The sequence below is a fragment of the Taeniopygia guttata genome, chromosome 36 (assembly GCF_048771995.1).
Source record: "Taeniopygia guttata chromosome 36, bTaeGut7.mat, whole genome shotgun sequence".
Lineage (NCBI taxonomy): Eukaryota > Metazoa > Chordata > Aves > Passeriformes > Estrildidae > Taeniopygia > Taeniopygia guttata.
In genome coordinates, this window is record NC_133061.1 from 669,621 (window position 1) to 682,058 (window position 12,438).

General features: G+C 41.2%; 1 protein-coding gene across 10 annotated transcripts in view; it reads right to left on the bottom strand.

The window, feature by feature from the left end:
- The window catches only part of PRMT5 (protein arginine methyltransferase 5), a 58,838-nt gene continuing 46,400 nt past the window's right edge, over positions 1-12,438 (bottom strand). For 5 of the 10 annotated variants that reach the window (XM_041712877.2, XM_072921358.1, XM_072921353.1 and 2 more), the window contains 3 exons: positions 11,210-11,326; positions 4,904-4,968; positions 1,455-1,660 (listed from right to left, as the gene is read on the bottom strand). In XM_041712877.2, the coding sequence (XP_041568811.2) occupies positions 1,508-1,660; positions 4,904-4,968; positions 11,210-11,326 (335 nt within the window). In that variant the 3' untranslated portion in view covers positions 1,455-1,507. Of the gene's footprint in view, positions 395-1,454; positions 1,661-4,903; positions 4,969-11,209; positions 11,327-11,900; positions 12,152-12,438 lie in introns of those variants that run through there. The other 5 variants (XM_072921357.1, XM_072921356.1, XM_072921355.1 and 2 more) reach the window with 3 other exon arrangements.

Sequence of the window (12,438 nt, forward strand, 5' to 3'; positions counted from 1 at the left end):
TCTCCATTTCCAGCATTTATTTCTCCGTCCGTGGGTCCCTCCGTGGGTCCATCCGTGGGTCCATCCGTGGGTCCATCCGTGGGTCCATCCGTGGGTCCATCCGTGAGTCCGTCCGTGGGTCCGTCCGTGGGTCCATCCGTGGGTCCATCCGTGGGTCCGTCCGTGGGTCCGTCCGTGGGTCCGTCCGTGGGTCCGTCCGTGGGTCCATCCGTGGGTCCGTCCGTGGGTCCGTCCGTGGGTCCGTCCGTGGGTCCATCCGTGGGTCCATCCGTGGGTCCGTCCGTGGGTCCATCCGTGGGTCCGTCCGTGGGTCCGTCCGTGGGTCCGTCCGTGGGTCCGTCCGTGGGTCCATCCGTGGGTCCGTCCGTGGGTCCGTCCGTGGGTCCGTCCGTGGGTCACAGCCCGATGGTGTAGGATCTCCCCGTGGGGTTGTCCATTTTTTTCCTCTAAAACCTTTAAAAATCCCCATTTTTTCCCTCTAAAATCCCCATTTTCTCCTCCAAAACTCCATTTTTTTCCCTCTAAAACCATTAAAAATCCCCATTTCTTCACCCAAATCCCCATTTTCCCCCAAAACCCCCATTTCCCCTTCCTAAAATCCCATTTTTTCCCCCAAAACCGCCATTTTCCCCTCTAAAATTCCCATTTTTTCCTCCAAAACTTCCTTTTTTTCCCACTAAAACTATTAAAAATCCCCATTTCCCCTAAAATCCCAATTTTCCCCCTAATTTCCCCATTTTCCCCCCAAAATCTCATTTTCCCCCCACAATTCCCACTATTCTCATGAAAAATTCTCTTTTTCTCTCTAAAATCATTAAAAATCCCCATTTTTCCCCCCTAAAACCGCCATTTTTCCCCGAAATCCCCATTTTCTCCTCCAAAATCCCCATTTTCCCCCAAAATCCCAATTTTCCCCCAAAATCCCCATTTTCCCCCAAAATCGCCATTTCCCCCCCCAAAATCCCCATTTTCCCTAAAACCCCCATTTTCCTCCCAAAATCTCATTCTGCCCCCAAAAATCTTCATTTTCTCCCCTAAATTCCCATTTTTTCTCCCAAAACCCCCATTTTTTTTCCAAAATCCCCATTTTCCCCCCAAAAATCTTCATTTTTTCCCTCTAAAATCCCCATTTTCCCCCAAAATTCCCATTTTTTCCCCATTTGCCCGTCTAAAATCCCCATTTTCTCATTCAAAACTCCTTTTTTTTCCTCTAAAACCATTAAAAATCCCCATTTTCCCCCAAACCCCCATTTTTTTCACCAAAATCCACATTTCCCTCCCGAAATCTCCGTTTCCTTCCCTAAAATCCCCATTTTTTCCCCCAAAATCCCCATTTCCCCTCTAAAATTCCCATTTTCTCCTCCCAAATTCCCATTTTTTCCTCTAAATTCATTAAAAATCCCCATTTTTTCCCCAAAATCCCCATTTTGTCCCCAAAAATCAGCCATCCAATCTCTATTTCCAGCATTTATTTCTCCGTCCGTGGGTCCGTCCATCCGTGTGTCCGTCACAGCCCGATGGTGTAGGATCTCCCCGTGGGGTTGTGCAGCGCCGAACACGCCGGCGCCGTCACCGCCCACTCGTACCAGACCTTGCTGGGCGTGGCCACGCGCCAGAACGCCACCGACACTTCCTGCCCCGCCCGCACCGGCACCGGCTGCTGCAGGGGGGGGGAAGGGGTGGGGTCAGACTGGACACGCCCACCAAGATGGCCGCCACGTTGCTATCGAGGGGCCACGCCCACCAAGATGGCCGACAGGTTGATTTGGAGTGGCCACGCCACCCAAGATGGCCGCCAGGTTCCAAGATGGCCGCTACTCGCTGTTGGCCACACCCTTCAAGATGGCCGCCAGGTTCCAAGATGGCTGCCTGGTTCCAAGATGGCCGCTCCTTTGGCCACGCCCACCAAGATGGCCACTACAGTCATTTAGAGTGGCCACACCCACCAAAATGGCCGCCTGATTTAAATAGTGTGGCCACGCCCACCAAAATGGCCACTGTGGTAATTAAGTGTGGCCACACCCACCAAGATGGCCGCCAGGTCAGTTTGGATTGGCCACGCCCACCAAGATGGCTGCCTGGTTCCAACATGGCTGCTACTTACTGTTGGCCACACCCACCAAGATGGCCGCCAGATTGATTTGGAGTGGCCACGCCAACCAACATGGCCGCCAGGTTGATTTGGAGTGGCCACACCCACCAACATGGCTGCTAAGGTAATTTCGTGTGGCCACGCCCACCAAGATGGCTGCCAGTTTTCAAAATGGCCGCTACATGCAATTAGCCACGCCCACCAAGATGGCCACCCAAATCCAAGATGGCCGGTCTTTTGACCACACCCACCAAGATGGCCACCATAATCCAAGATGGCCACTGTGGTAATTTAAGGTGGCCACGCCCACCAAGATGGCCGCCACAATCATTTACAGTGGCCACATTCACCAATATGGCCGCCTGATTTATTTAGTGTGGCCACGCGTACCAAGATGGCCGCCAAGTTGATTTGCAGTGGCCACGCCCACCAAGATGGCCGCCAGGTTGATTTGGAGTGGCCATGTGTACCAAGATGGCCGCCAGACTGATTTCGATTGGCCACGCCCACCAAGATGGCTGCCTGGTTCCAAGATGGCCGCTACTCACTGTTGGCAACACCCTTCAAGATGGCTGCCAGGTTCCAAGATGGCCGCTACTTCCTCTTGTTCCAAGATGGCCGCCTAATTTATTTGGAGTGGCCACGCCCACCAACATGGCCGCCAGTTTCCAAGATGGCCGCTACTTGCTGTTGGCTGAACCCACCAAGATGGCCGCCCAAATCAGAGATGGCCATTCCTTGGGCCACGCCCACCAAGATGGCCACCCAAATAAAAGATGGCTGCTCCTTTGGCCACGCCCACCAAGATGGCCGCTACAATCATTTACAGTGGCCACACTCACCAATATGGCCGCCACATTTAATTAGTGTGGCCACGCCCACCAATATGGCCGCCATAATCCAAGATGGCCGTTCCTTTCTTTCAGCCACGCCCACTAATATGTCTGCCTAAATTCAAGATGGCCGCATCTTACTGTTGGCCACGCCCACCTAGATGGCCAATCAAATCCAAGATGGCCGTTCATTTATTTTGGCCACGCCCACCAAGATGGCCGCCAGCTTTATTTTGTGTAGCCACGCCCACCAAGATGGAAACTAAGGTCATTTGCATTGGCCACGCCCACCAAGATGGCAGCCAGGGTAATTTACATTGGCCACGCCCACCAAGATGGCAGCCAGGGTAATTTACATTGGCCACGCCCACCAAGATGGCTGCCAGGGTAATTTACATTGGCCACGCCCACCAAGATGGCAGCTGGGGTCATTTACATTGGCCACGCCCACCAAGATGGCAGCCGGGGTAATTTACATTGGCCACGCCCACCAAGATGGCCACACCCACCAGAAAAGGCCACGCCCACAAAATGGCTGCCATTAAACAAAATGGCCGCCGTGAACTCTTTGGGATTTTTTAACTTTTCCTCTAAAATGTCAAAATTTTGTGGGAATTTTGCACAAAATTCATAAAATTTAAAAAATTTTCCCCAAAATTTTTTAGTTTTTACTGAAATTCCCAATTTTTATGATAATTTAACCAAAATTCCAAAATTTAATTCAAATTTTCCTCCAATATTCCAAATTTTTAATAATTTCCACCAAAATTTGGTTTGAATTTTTACCCAAAACTTTCATTTTTCTCCCAAAATTCCTAATTTAAAAAATTCCCCCAGAATTCCCAAGTTTTGTTGGCATTTTTCCCAAAATTCCTGATTTTTAAAACTTTTCCCCAAAATTCCCAATTTTTCTCCAATATCCCGAATTTTTTCCCAAAAATCCAATTTTTTTTTTGCGTTTTACAAAAAATTCCTAATTTTTGTTGGAATTTCCCCAAAATTTTGAATATTTCCCTTTAGTTCCCAAAAATTCCCAATTTTTCCCCCAAAATTCCCAATTTTTTTTTTAATTTTCCCCAAAATTCCCAATTTAAAAAAATTTTACCCAAAATTTCCCATTTTGATCAGAATTTTCCCCCAAATTTTAAATATTTCCCTTTAATTTTTTCCAAAAATTCCCATTTTTCTCCCCAAAATTCCCAATTTTTGTTGGAATTTTCCTAAGAATTTTTAATATTTCCCTTAATTTTCCCAAAAATTCCCAATTTTCCCCCAAAATTCCCAATTTTTGTTGAATATTTCCCCAAAATCCCAATTTAAAAAAATTTTACCCAAAATTCCCAGTTTTGGTCACAATTTTCCCCAAAATTTTTAATATTTCCTTTTAATTTTCCCCAAAATTTCCAATTTTTCCACCAAATTCCCGATTTTTGTTGGAATTTTCTTCAAAATTTTTAATATTTCCCTTAAATTTTCCCCAAAATTCCCAATTTTTCCCCCAAAATCCTGATTATTGTTGGAATTTCCCCCAAAAATCCCAATTTTTATCCTAAATTCCCTATTTTTCTGGAATTTTGCCCCAAATTCCCAATTTCCATTAAAACTTTTCCCAAAACTCCAATTTTTCTTATTTGAATTTTCCCAAAATTCTGATTTTTTACCCCAAATCCCCCATTTTATATTTTCTATAATTTCCCTTAAAATTCCCAATTTTTGCCAAAATTTTCCCTTTAAAATTTTTAATTTTTCCTTTTATTTTTCCCAAAAATTCCCAATTTTGGTCAGAATTTTGCCCAAAATTTTTAATTTTTATAAAAATAATTTCCTTCAAAAATCCCAATTTTTATCAGAATTTCCCCCAAATTTTTGACTTTTTTTCCTCTAATTTTCCCCAAAAATCCCAATTTTTTTTTTAAATTCCCAAATTTTAATGTAATTTTGCCCAAATTTGGCCTTTTTTGCCCCGTTTTGGACTCACCTTGATGGGGAAGAAGATCGGGAACCACGAGAAGAGTCCCGGCGAGTGCGTCTCGGGCCGGATGCCTGAAATTCCCAAAATTCCCAAAAATTCCCAAAAATTCCAAAAATTCCCAAAAATTCCCAATTTCCCTCAATCCCAAGTCCCAAAATTCCCAAATTTCCCCCAAAATTCACCTCAAAATTCCCATTTTTTCCCCCAAAATTCCCAATTTCCCCCCATTTTTTCCCCCCAAAAATTCCCAATTTTCCCCCAAAAATTCGCCTCAAAATTCCCATTTTTTCCCCCAAAAATTCCCAATTTTCCCCCTTTTTTCCCCCAAAAAAATTCACAATTTTCCCCCAAAAATTCACCTCAAAATTCCCATTTCCCCCCCCAAAAATTCCCAATTTTCCCCCTTTTTTCTCCCAAAAAAATTCCCAATTTTCCCCCAAAAATTCACCTCAAAATTCCCATTTTTCCCCCAAAAATTCCCAATTTCCCCCCTTTTTTCCCCAAAAAATTTTAATTTTTTCCCAAAATCCCCCAAAAATTCCCAAAAAATTCCCAAAATTCCTCCCCAATCCCCCAAAATTCCACAATTCCCATTTTTCCCTCCAAAATTAACCCCAAAATTCCCAATTTCCCCCCAAAATTCGCCTCAAAATTCCAATTTTTTCCCAAAAAATTCCAAATTTTCCCCCAAAATTCGCCCCAAAATTCCCATTTTTTCCCCCAAAAATTCCCAATTTTCCCCCTTTTTCCCCCCCCAAAAATTCCCAATTTTCCCCCAAAAATTCACCTCAAAATTCCCATTTTTTCCCCCAAAAATTCCCAATTTTCCCCCTTTTTCCCCCCAAAAAATTCCCAATTTTCCCCCAAAAATTCGCCTCAAAATTCCCATTTTTTCCCCCAAAAATTCCCAATTTTCCCCCAAAATTCACCTCAAAATTCCCATTTTTTCCTCCCAAAATTCCCAATTTTCCCCCAAAATTCGCCTCAAAATTCCCATTTTTTCCCCCAAAAATTCCCAATTTTCCCCCAAAATTCACCTCAAAATTCCCATTTTTTCCCCCAAAAATTCCCAATTTCCCCCCTTCTTTCCCCCCCAAAAATTCCCAATTTTCCCCCAAAAATTCACCTCAAAATTCCCATTTTTTCCTCCCAAAAGTCCCAATTTTCCCCCAAAAATTGCTTTAAAATTCCCATTTTTTCCCCCAAAAATTCCCAGTTTTCCCCCTTTTTTCCTTCAAAAAAATTCCCAATTTTCCCCCAAAATTCGCCTCAAAATTCCCATTTTTTCCTCCCAAAAATCCCATTTTTCCCCCAAAATTCGCCTCAAAATTCCCATTTTTTCCCCCCAAAATTCCCAATTTTCCCCCAAAATTTGCCTCAAAATTCCCTTTTTTCCCCCCAAAAATTCCCAATTTTCCCCCAAAATTCGCCTCAAAATTCCCATTTTTTCCCCAAAAATTCGCCTCAAAATTCGCATTTTTCCCCCAAAAATTCCCAATTTCCCCCCTTTTTTCCCCAAAAGTTTTAATTTTTTTCCCAATTCCCAAAATTCTCAAAAAATTCCCAAAATTCCTCCCCAGTCCCCCAAAATTCCACAATTCCCATTTTTCCCTCCAAAATTAACCCCAAAATTCCCATTTTCCCCCCAAAATTCCCTCAAAATTCCCATTTTTTCCCCCAAAATTCCCAACTTTCCCCCTTTTTTCCACCAAAAATTTTAATTTTTTCCCCAATTCCCAAAAAATCCTCCAAAATTCCCAAATTTCCATTTTTCTCCCAAAATTTCCCTGAAATTTCCAATTAATTCTCTTTTTTCTACTCAAATTTTCCTGGAATTCCCCATTTTTTCTTTTTTTTTCTAAAAATTCCCAAAATTCCTCCCCCAATCCCCAAAATTCCAGAATTCCCAATTTTTCCCACCAAAATTCACCCCAAAATTGCCAATTTCTCCCCAAAATTTGCCTTAAAATTCCTAAAAATCCCCAAATTTCCCAACTCCCAAAATTCACAATTTTTCCACTTTTCCCCCAAAATTCCCAAATTTTTTTTGTTTTTTTCCCCCCAAAATTCCCAATTTTTCCTTTTTTACCCAAAATTCCCAAACTCCAATCCCCAAAATCCCAAAATTCCCAATTTTTCCCTTTTTCCCCCAAAATTTTGCCCAGAATTCCTGATTTTTCAGTTTTCCTCCAAAATTTCCCCAAAATGCCCTATTTTTCCATATTTTCCCAAAAAATTTTGCCCAAAATTCCCAATTTTTCCCTTTTTTCCCCCTCAATTTCCCCAAAACTCCCAATTTTTCCTTATTTTCCCCCTAAATTTCCCCAAAATTCCGCAATTTTTAACTTCCCCCCCCAAATTTAGACCAAAAATTCCCAATTTTTCCCTTTTCCCCCAAAATTTTGCTTAGAATTCCCATTTTTCCCCTTTCCCCTGTAAATTTCCCTAAAATTTCCAAATTCTTGAGTTTTCCCCCTAAATTTCCCCAAAATTTCCCAATTTTTTGTTTTTTCCCTAAATTTCCCAAAAATTCCCAAATTTTTCCTTATTTCCCCCAAAAATTTTGCCCAAAAATCCCAAATTTTTCCTTATTTTCCCCTAAATTTCCCCAAAATTCCCAAATTTTTTTCCCCTTTTTTCCCCATAAAACCCCGAATTTTCTCAAAATTTCCGAATATTCCCATTTTCCCCCAAATTTTGCACATTTTCCCCTAAATTTTTGCCCAAATTTTTCTATTTTCCCCCCCAAATTTCTCCTATTTTCCAATTGGCCACATCCCAAAGCCACACCCGCTTAAGCCACGCCCCCAACCATAAGCCACGCCCCCTTCTCCTCCATTTTTGCCATTTCTCCTCATTTTTTCTCATTTTTTGCCCAATTTTTTTCATTTTTTGCCCAAATTTTTTCATTTTTCCCCCAAATTTTTGTCGTTTTTCCCCCGAATTTTGGTCGTTTCTCCCCGGCCACGCCCCCCAAAGCCACACCCACTTAAGCCACGCCCCTAAACCATAAGCCACGCCCCATTCTCTTATATATCCTCCATTTTCCCTCATTTTTTCTCGTTTTTTGCCCAATTTTTCTCATTTTTTCCCAAATTTTTTCATTTTTTCCCCAAATTTCTTCTATTTCCCAATTGGCTACACCTCTACAGCCACACCCACTTAAGCCACGCCTCCAACCATAAGCCACGCCCCTTTCTCCTCTATATTCGCCTTTTTCCTCATTTTTTCTCGTTTTTTACCCAATTTTTTTCATTTTTTCCCCAAATTTTTCATTTTCTCCCCCAAATTTCTCCTATTTCCCAATTGGCCACGCCCCCACAGACACACCCACTTAAGCCACGCCCCTAAAACACAAGCCACGCCCCTTTTTCTTCTACATTCTTCATTTTTTCTCCTTTTTTGCCCAATTTTTAATATTTTTTCCCCAAATTTTTCCATTTTCTCCCCCAAATTTCTTTTATTTCCCATTGGCCACGCCCAAAACCACACCCACTTAAGCCACGCCCACAACCATAAGCCACGCCCCCTTTGCATCTATTTTTTCACTTTTTTCTCATTTTTTGCCCAATTTTTTCATTTTTTCCCCAAATTTTTCTGGTTTTTCCCCAAATTTTTCATTTTTTCCCCAAATTTTGTCCGTTTCTCTCCATGCCACGCCCCAAAGCCACACCCACTTAAGCCACGCCCCCAACCATAAGCCACGCCCCTTTCTCCTCTATATCCTCCATTTTCCCTCATTTTTTCTTGTTTTTTGCCGAATTTTTTACATTTTTTCCCCAAATTTTTAAATTTTTTCCCCAAATTTCTTCTATTTCCCAATTGGCCACGCCCCCAACACCACACCCTCTTAGGCCACGCCCCCAATCCACAAGCCACGCCCCTTTCTCCTCTATATCCTCCTTCTTTTCCTCCTTTTTGCCGAATTTTTTCATTTTTTGCCCAATTTTTTTGGTTTTTTTCCCCAAATTTCTTTTATTTCCCAATTGGCCACGCCCCAAAGCCACACCCACTTAAACCACACCCCTAATTAAAAGCCACGCCCCCTTCTCATCCAGTTTTGCCATTTCTCCTCATTTTTACTCATTTTTTGCCCAATTTTTTTCATTTTTTTCCCAATTTTTTTTTTGTTTTCCCCCAAATTTTGGCCATTTCTCTCCCGGCCACGCCCCCAAAGCCACACCCACTTAAGCCACGCCCACAACCATAAGCCACGCCCCTTTCTCCTCTATTTTTTCACTTTTTTCTCATTATTTGCCCAATTTTTTCATTTTTTGCCCAAATTTTTTCATTTTTTCCCTAAATTTTTGTCGTTTTTCCCCCAAATTTCTCCTATTTCCCAATTGGCCACACCCCAAAGCCACACCCACTTAAGCCACGCCCCAAACCACAAGCCACGCCCCTTTCTCCTCTATATTTGCCATTTCTCCTCATTTTTTCTCGTTTTTTACCCAATTTTTCCATTTTTCCCCCGGATTTTTTCATTTTTTCCCTAAATTTTTTCATTTTTTACCTAAATTTCTCCTATTTTCCAATTGGCCATGCCCAAAGCCACACCCACTTAAGCCACACCCCCAAACCATAAGCCACGCCCATTTCTCCTCTATTTTTTCACTTTTTTCTCTTTTTTTGCCCATTTTTCTCATTTTTTGCCCAATTTTTTTCGTTTTTTTACCAAATTTTTGTCGTTTTCCCCCACATTTTGGATGTTTCTCTTTTGGCCACGCCCCAAAGCCACACCCACTTAAGCCACGCCCCCAAACCATAAGCCACGCCCATTTCTCCTCTATATCCTCCATTTTCCCTCATTTTTTCTCGTTTTTTCCCCAATTTTTTTCATTTTTTTCCCCAAATTTTTGCCATTTCTCCCCCAAATTTTCCCCATTTTCCAATTGGCCACGCCCCAAAGCCACACCCACTTAAGCCACGCCCCCAACCACAAGCCACGCCCATTTCTCCTCTATTTTTGCCATTTCTCCTCATTTTTTGCCAATTTTTGCCCAATTTTTTTCATTTTTTCCCCGAAATTTTTACATTTCTCCCCAAAAATTATCCTATTTCCCAACTGGCCACTTCCCAAAGCCACACCCACTTAAACCACGCCCCCAAACCATAAGCCACGCCCCTTTCTCCTCTATTTTTGCCATTTATCCTCATTTTTTCTCGTTTTTTACCCAATTTTTTCATTTTTCCCCAAATTTTTTCATTTTTTCCCCAAATTTTTTTTATTTCCCCATTGGCTACACCTCTACAGCCACACCCACTTAAGCCACGCCCCCAAACCATAAGCCACGCCCCTTTTACCTCTATTTTTGCAATTTCTCCTCATTTTTTCTCATTTTTTAACCAATTTTTTCCATTTTTTCCCCAAATTTTTTCATTTTTTACCTAAATTTCTTCTATTTCCCAATTGGCCACGCCCAAAAACCACACCCACTTAAGCCACGCCCCCAACCACAAGCCACGCCCATTTCTCCTCTTTTTGCCATTTTTTCCATTTTTTTGCTCAATTTTTTTGTTTTTTTCTCCAAATTTTTTCATTTTTTTCCCAAATTTTTTCATTTTTGCCCCAAATTTTTGTCGTTTCTCTCCCGGCCACGCCCCAAAGCCACACCCACTTAAGCCACGCCCCCCAAACCACAAGCCACGCCCCTTTCTCCTCTATTTTTGCCATTTCTCCTCAATTTTTCTCATTTTTTCCCCAATTTTTTATATCTTTTCCCCAAATTTTTTCATTTTTTCCCCAAATTTCTCCTATTTCCCAATTGGCCACGCCCCCACAGCCACACCCACTTAAGCCACGCCCCCAATCCACAAGCCACGCCCCTTTCTCCTCTATATCCTCCTTCTTTTCCTCCTTTTTGCCGAATTTTTTCATTTTTTGCCCAATTTTTTTGTTTTTTTTCCCCAAATTTCTTTTATTTCCCAATTGGCCACGCCCCAAAGCCACACCCACTTAAACCACACCCCTAATTAAAAGCCACGCCCCCTTCTCATCCAGTTTTGCCATTTCTCCTCATTTTTACTCATTTTTTGCCCAATTTTTTTCATTTTTTCTCCAAATTTTTAAATTTTTTCCCCAAATTTCTTTTATTTCCCCATTGACTACACCGGAAAGCCACACCCACTTAAGCCACGCCCCCAAACCTCAAGCCACGCCCCTTTTCCCTCCATTTTTCTGATTTCCTTTCCTTTTTTTCTTGTTTTTTTCCCAAATTTTTTCATTTTTTCCCCAAATTTTTGTCGTTTTTCCCCAAATTTTTTTGTTTTTCCCCCAAATTTTGTGCATTTCTCCCCCGGCCCCGCCCTCACTGAGGGTGACGTCGCCGTAGAGCCGCGTCTCGAAGTATCCGGCGAAGCCGTGCAGGACGGTGCCGACCTCCACCCGCCACGAGAGCTCCGTGTAGCGGCTGTTGTCCGGGCACGGGTCTGCAAAATTCCCAAAATTCCAAAATTTATCCCGGAAAAAAAATTCCCAAAATTTATCCTTGATTTTGGGGGGTTTTTTGGGTTTTTTTCTGATTTTTTTCCTGTTTTTTTTGGATTTTTTAATATTTTTTCTTGATTTTTTGAATATTTTTTCCTGATTTTTTTGAGCATTTTTTCTTGATTTTTTGGGGGACTGTTCAGCATTATTTCCTAATTTTTTGAGATTTTTCCGTTACTTTTTTAATGAATTTTTTTGGATTTTAACAAATTTTTTTCTCATTTTTTGGGGATTTTTTCCTTATGTTTTCCTAATTTTTTCTGATTTTTTGGAGATTTTTTTTCCTAATTTTTTGGGATTTTTTCCCCAATTTTTCCTGATTTTTTGGGACTTTTCCTTGATGTTCTGGGATTTTTTTTCCACTCTTGGAGAATTTTTCCTGATTTTTTAATGGATTTTTAAAAGATTTTTTTCCTAATTTTTGGGATTTTTCCTGATTTTTTTTCCTGATATTTTCCTAATTATTTAAACATTTTTTCTGGATTTTTTGAACATTTTTTTCAGATTATTTTAAGGTTTTTTTCTGATTTTTTAAAGATTATTTCCTGATTTTTGGGGATTTTTTCCTGATTTTTTCAGATATTTTCCCAATTTTGTCCTGGTATTTTTAGGAATTTTTTTTCCTAAAATTTGAAGAATTTTTTGCTCAATTTTGGGAAAATTTTTCCCAGAATTTTGGTGGTTTTTCCGGCAATTTTGGGCATTTTTGGTGCCGACCTCCACCCGCCACGAGAGCTCCGTGTAGCGGCTGTTGTCCGGGCACGGGTCTGGAAAATTCCCAAAATTCCAAATTTTATCCCAGGAAAAAAAATTCCCAAAAATTAATTTTTGATTTTGGGCGTTTTTTGGATTTTTTTCTGATTTTTTTCGGGGTTTTTTTTGGATTTTTTTAGTATTTTTTCTTGATTTTTTCCTGATTTTTTGAGTATTTTTTCCTGATTTTTTAAGCATTTTTTCCTGATTTTTTTGGGATTTTTCTGCATTATTTCCTAATTTTCTGAGATTTTTATGTGATTTTTTTTCCTGAATTTTTGCGGTTTTTTTTGAGATTTTT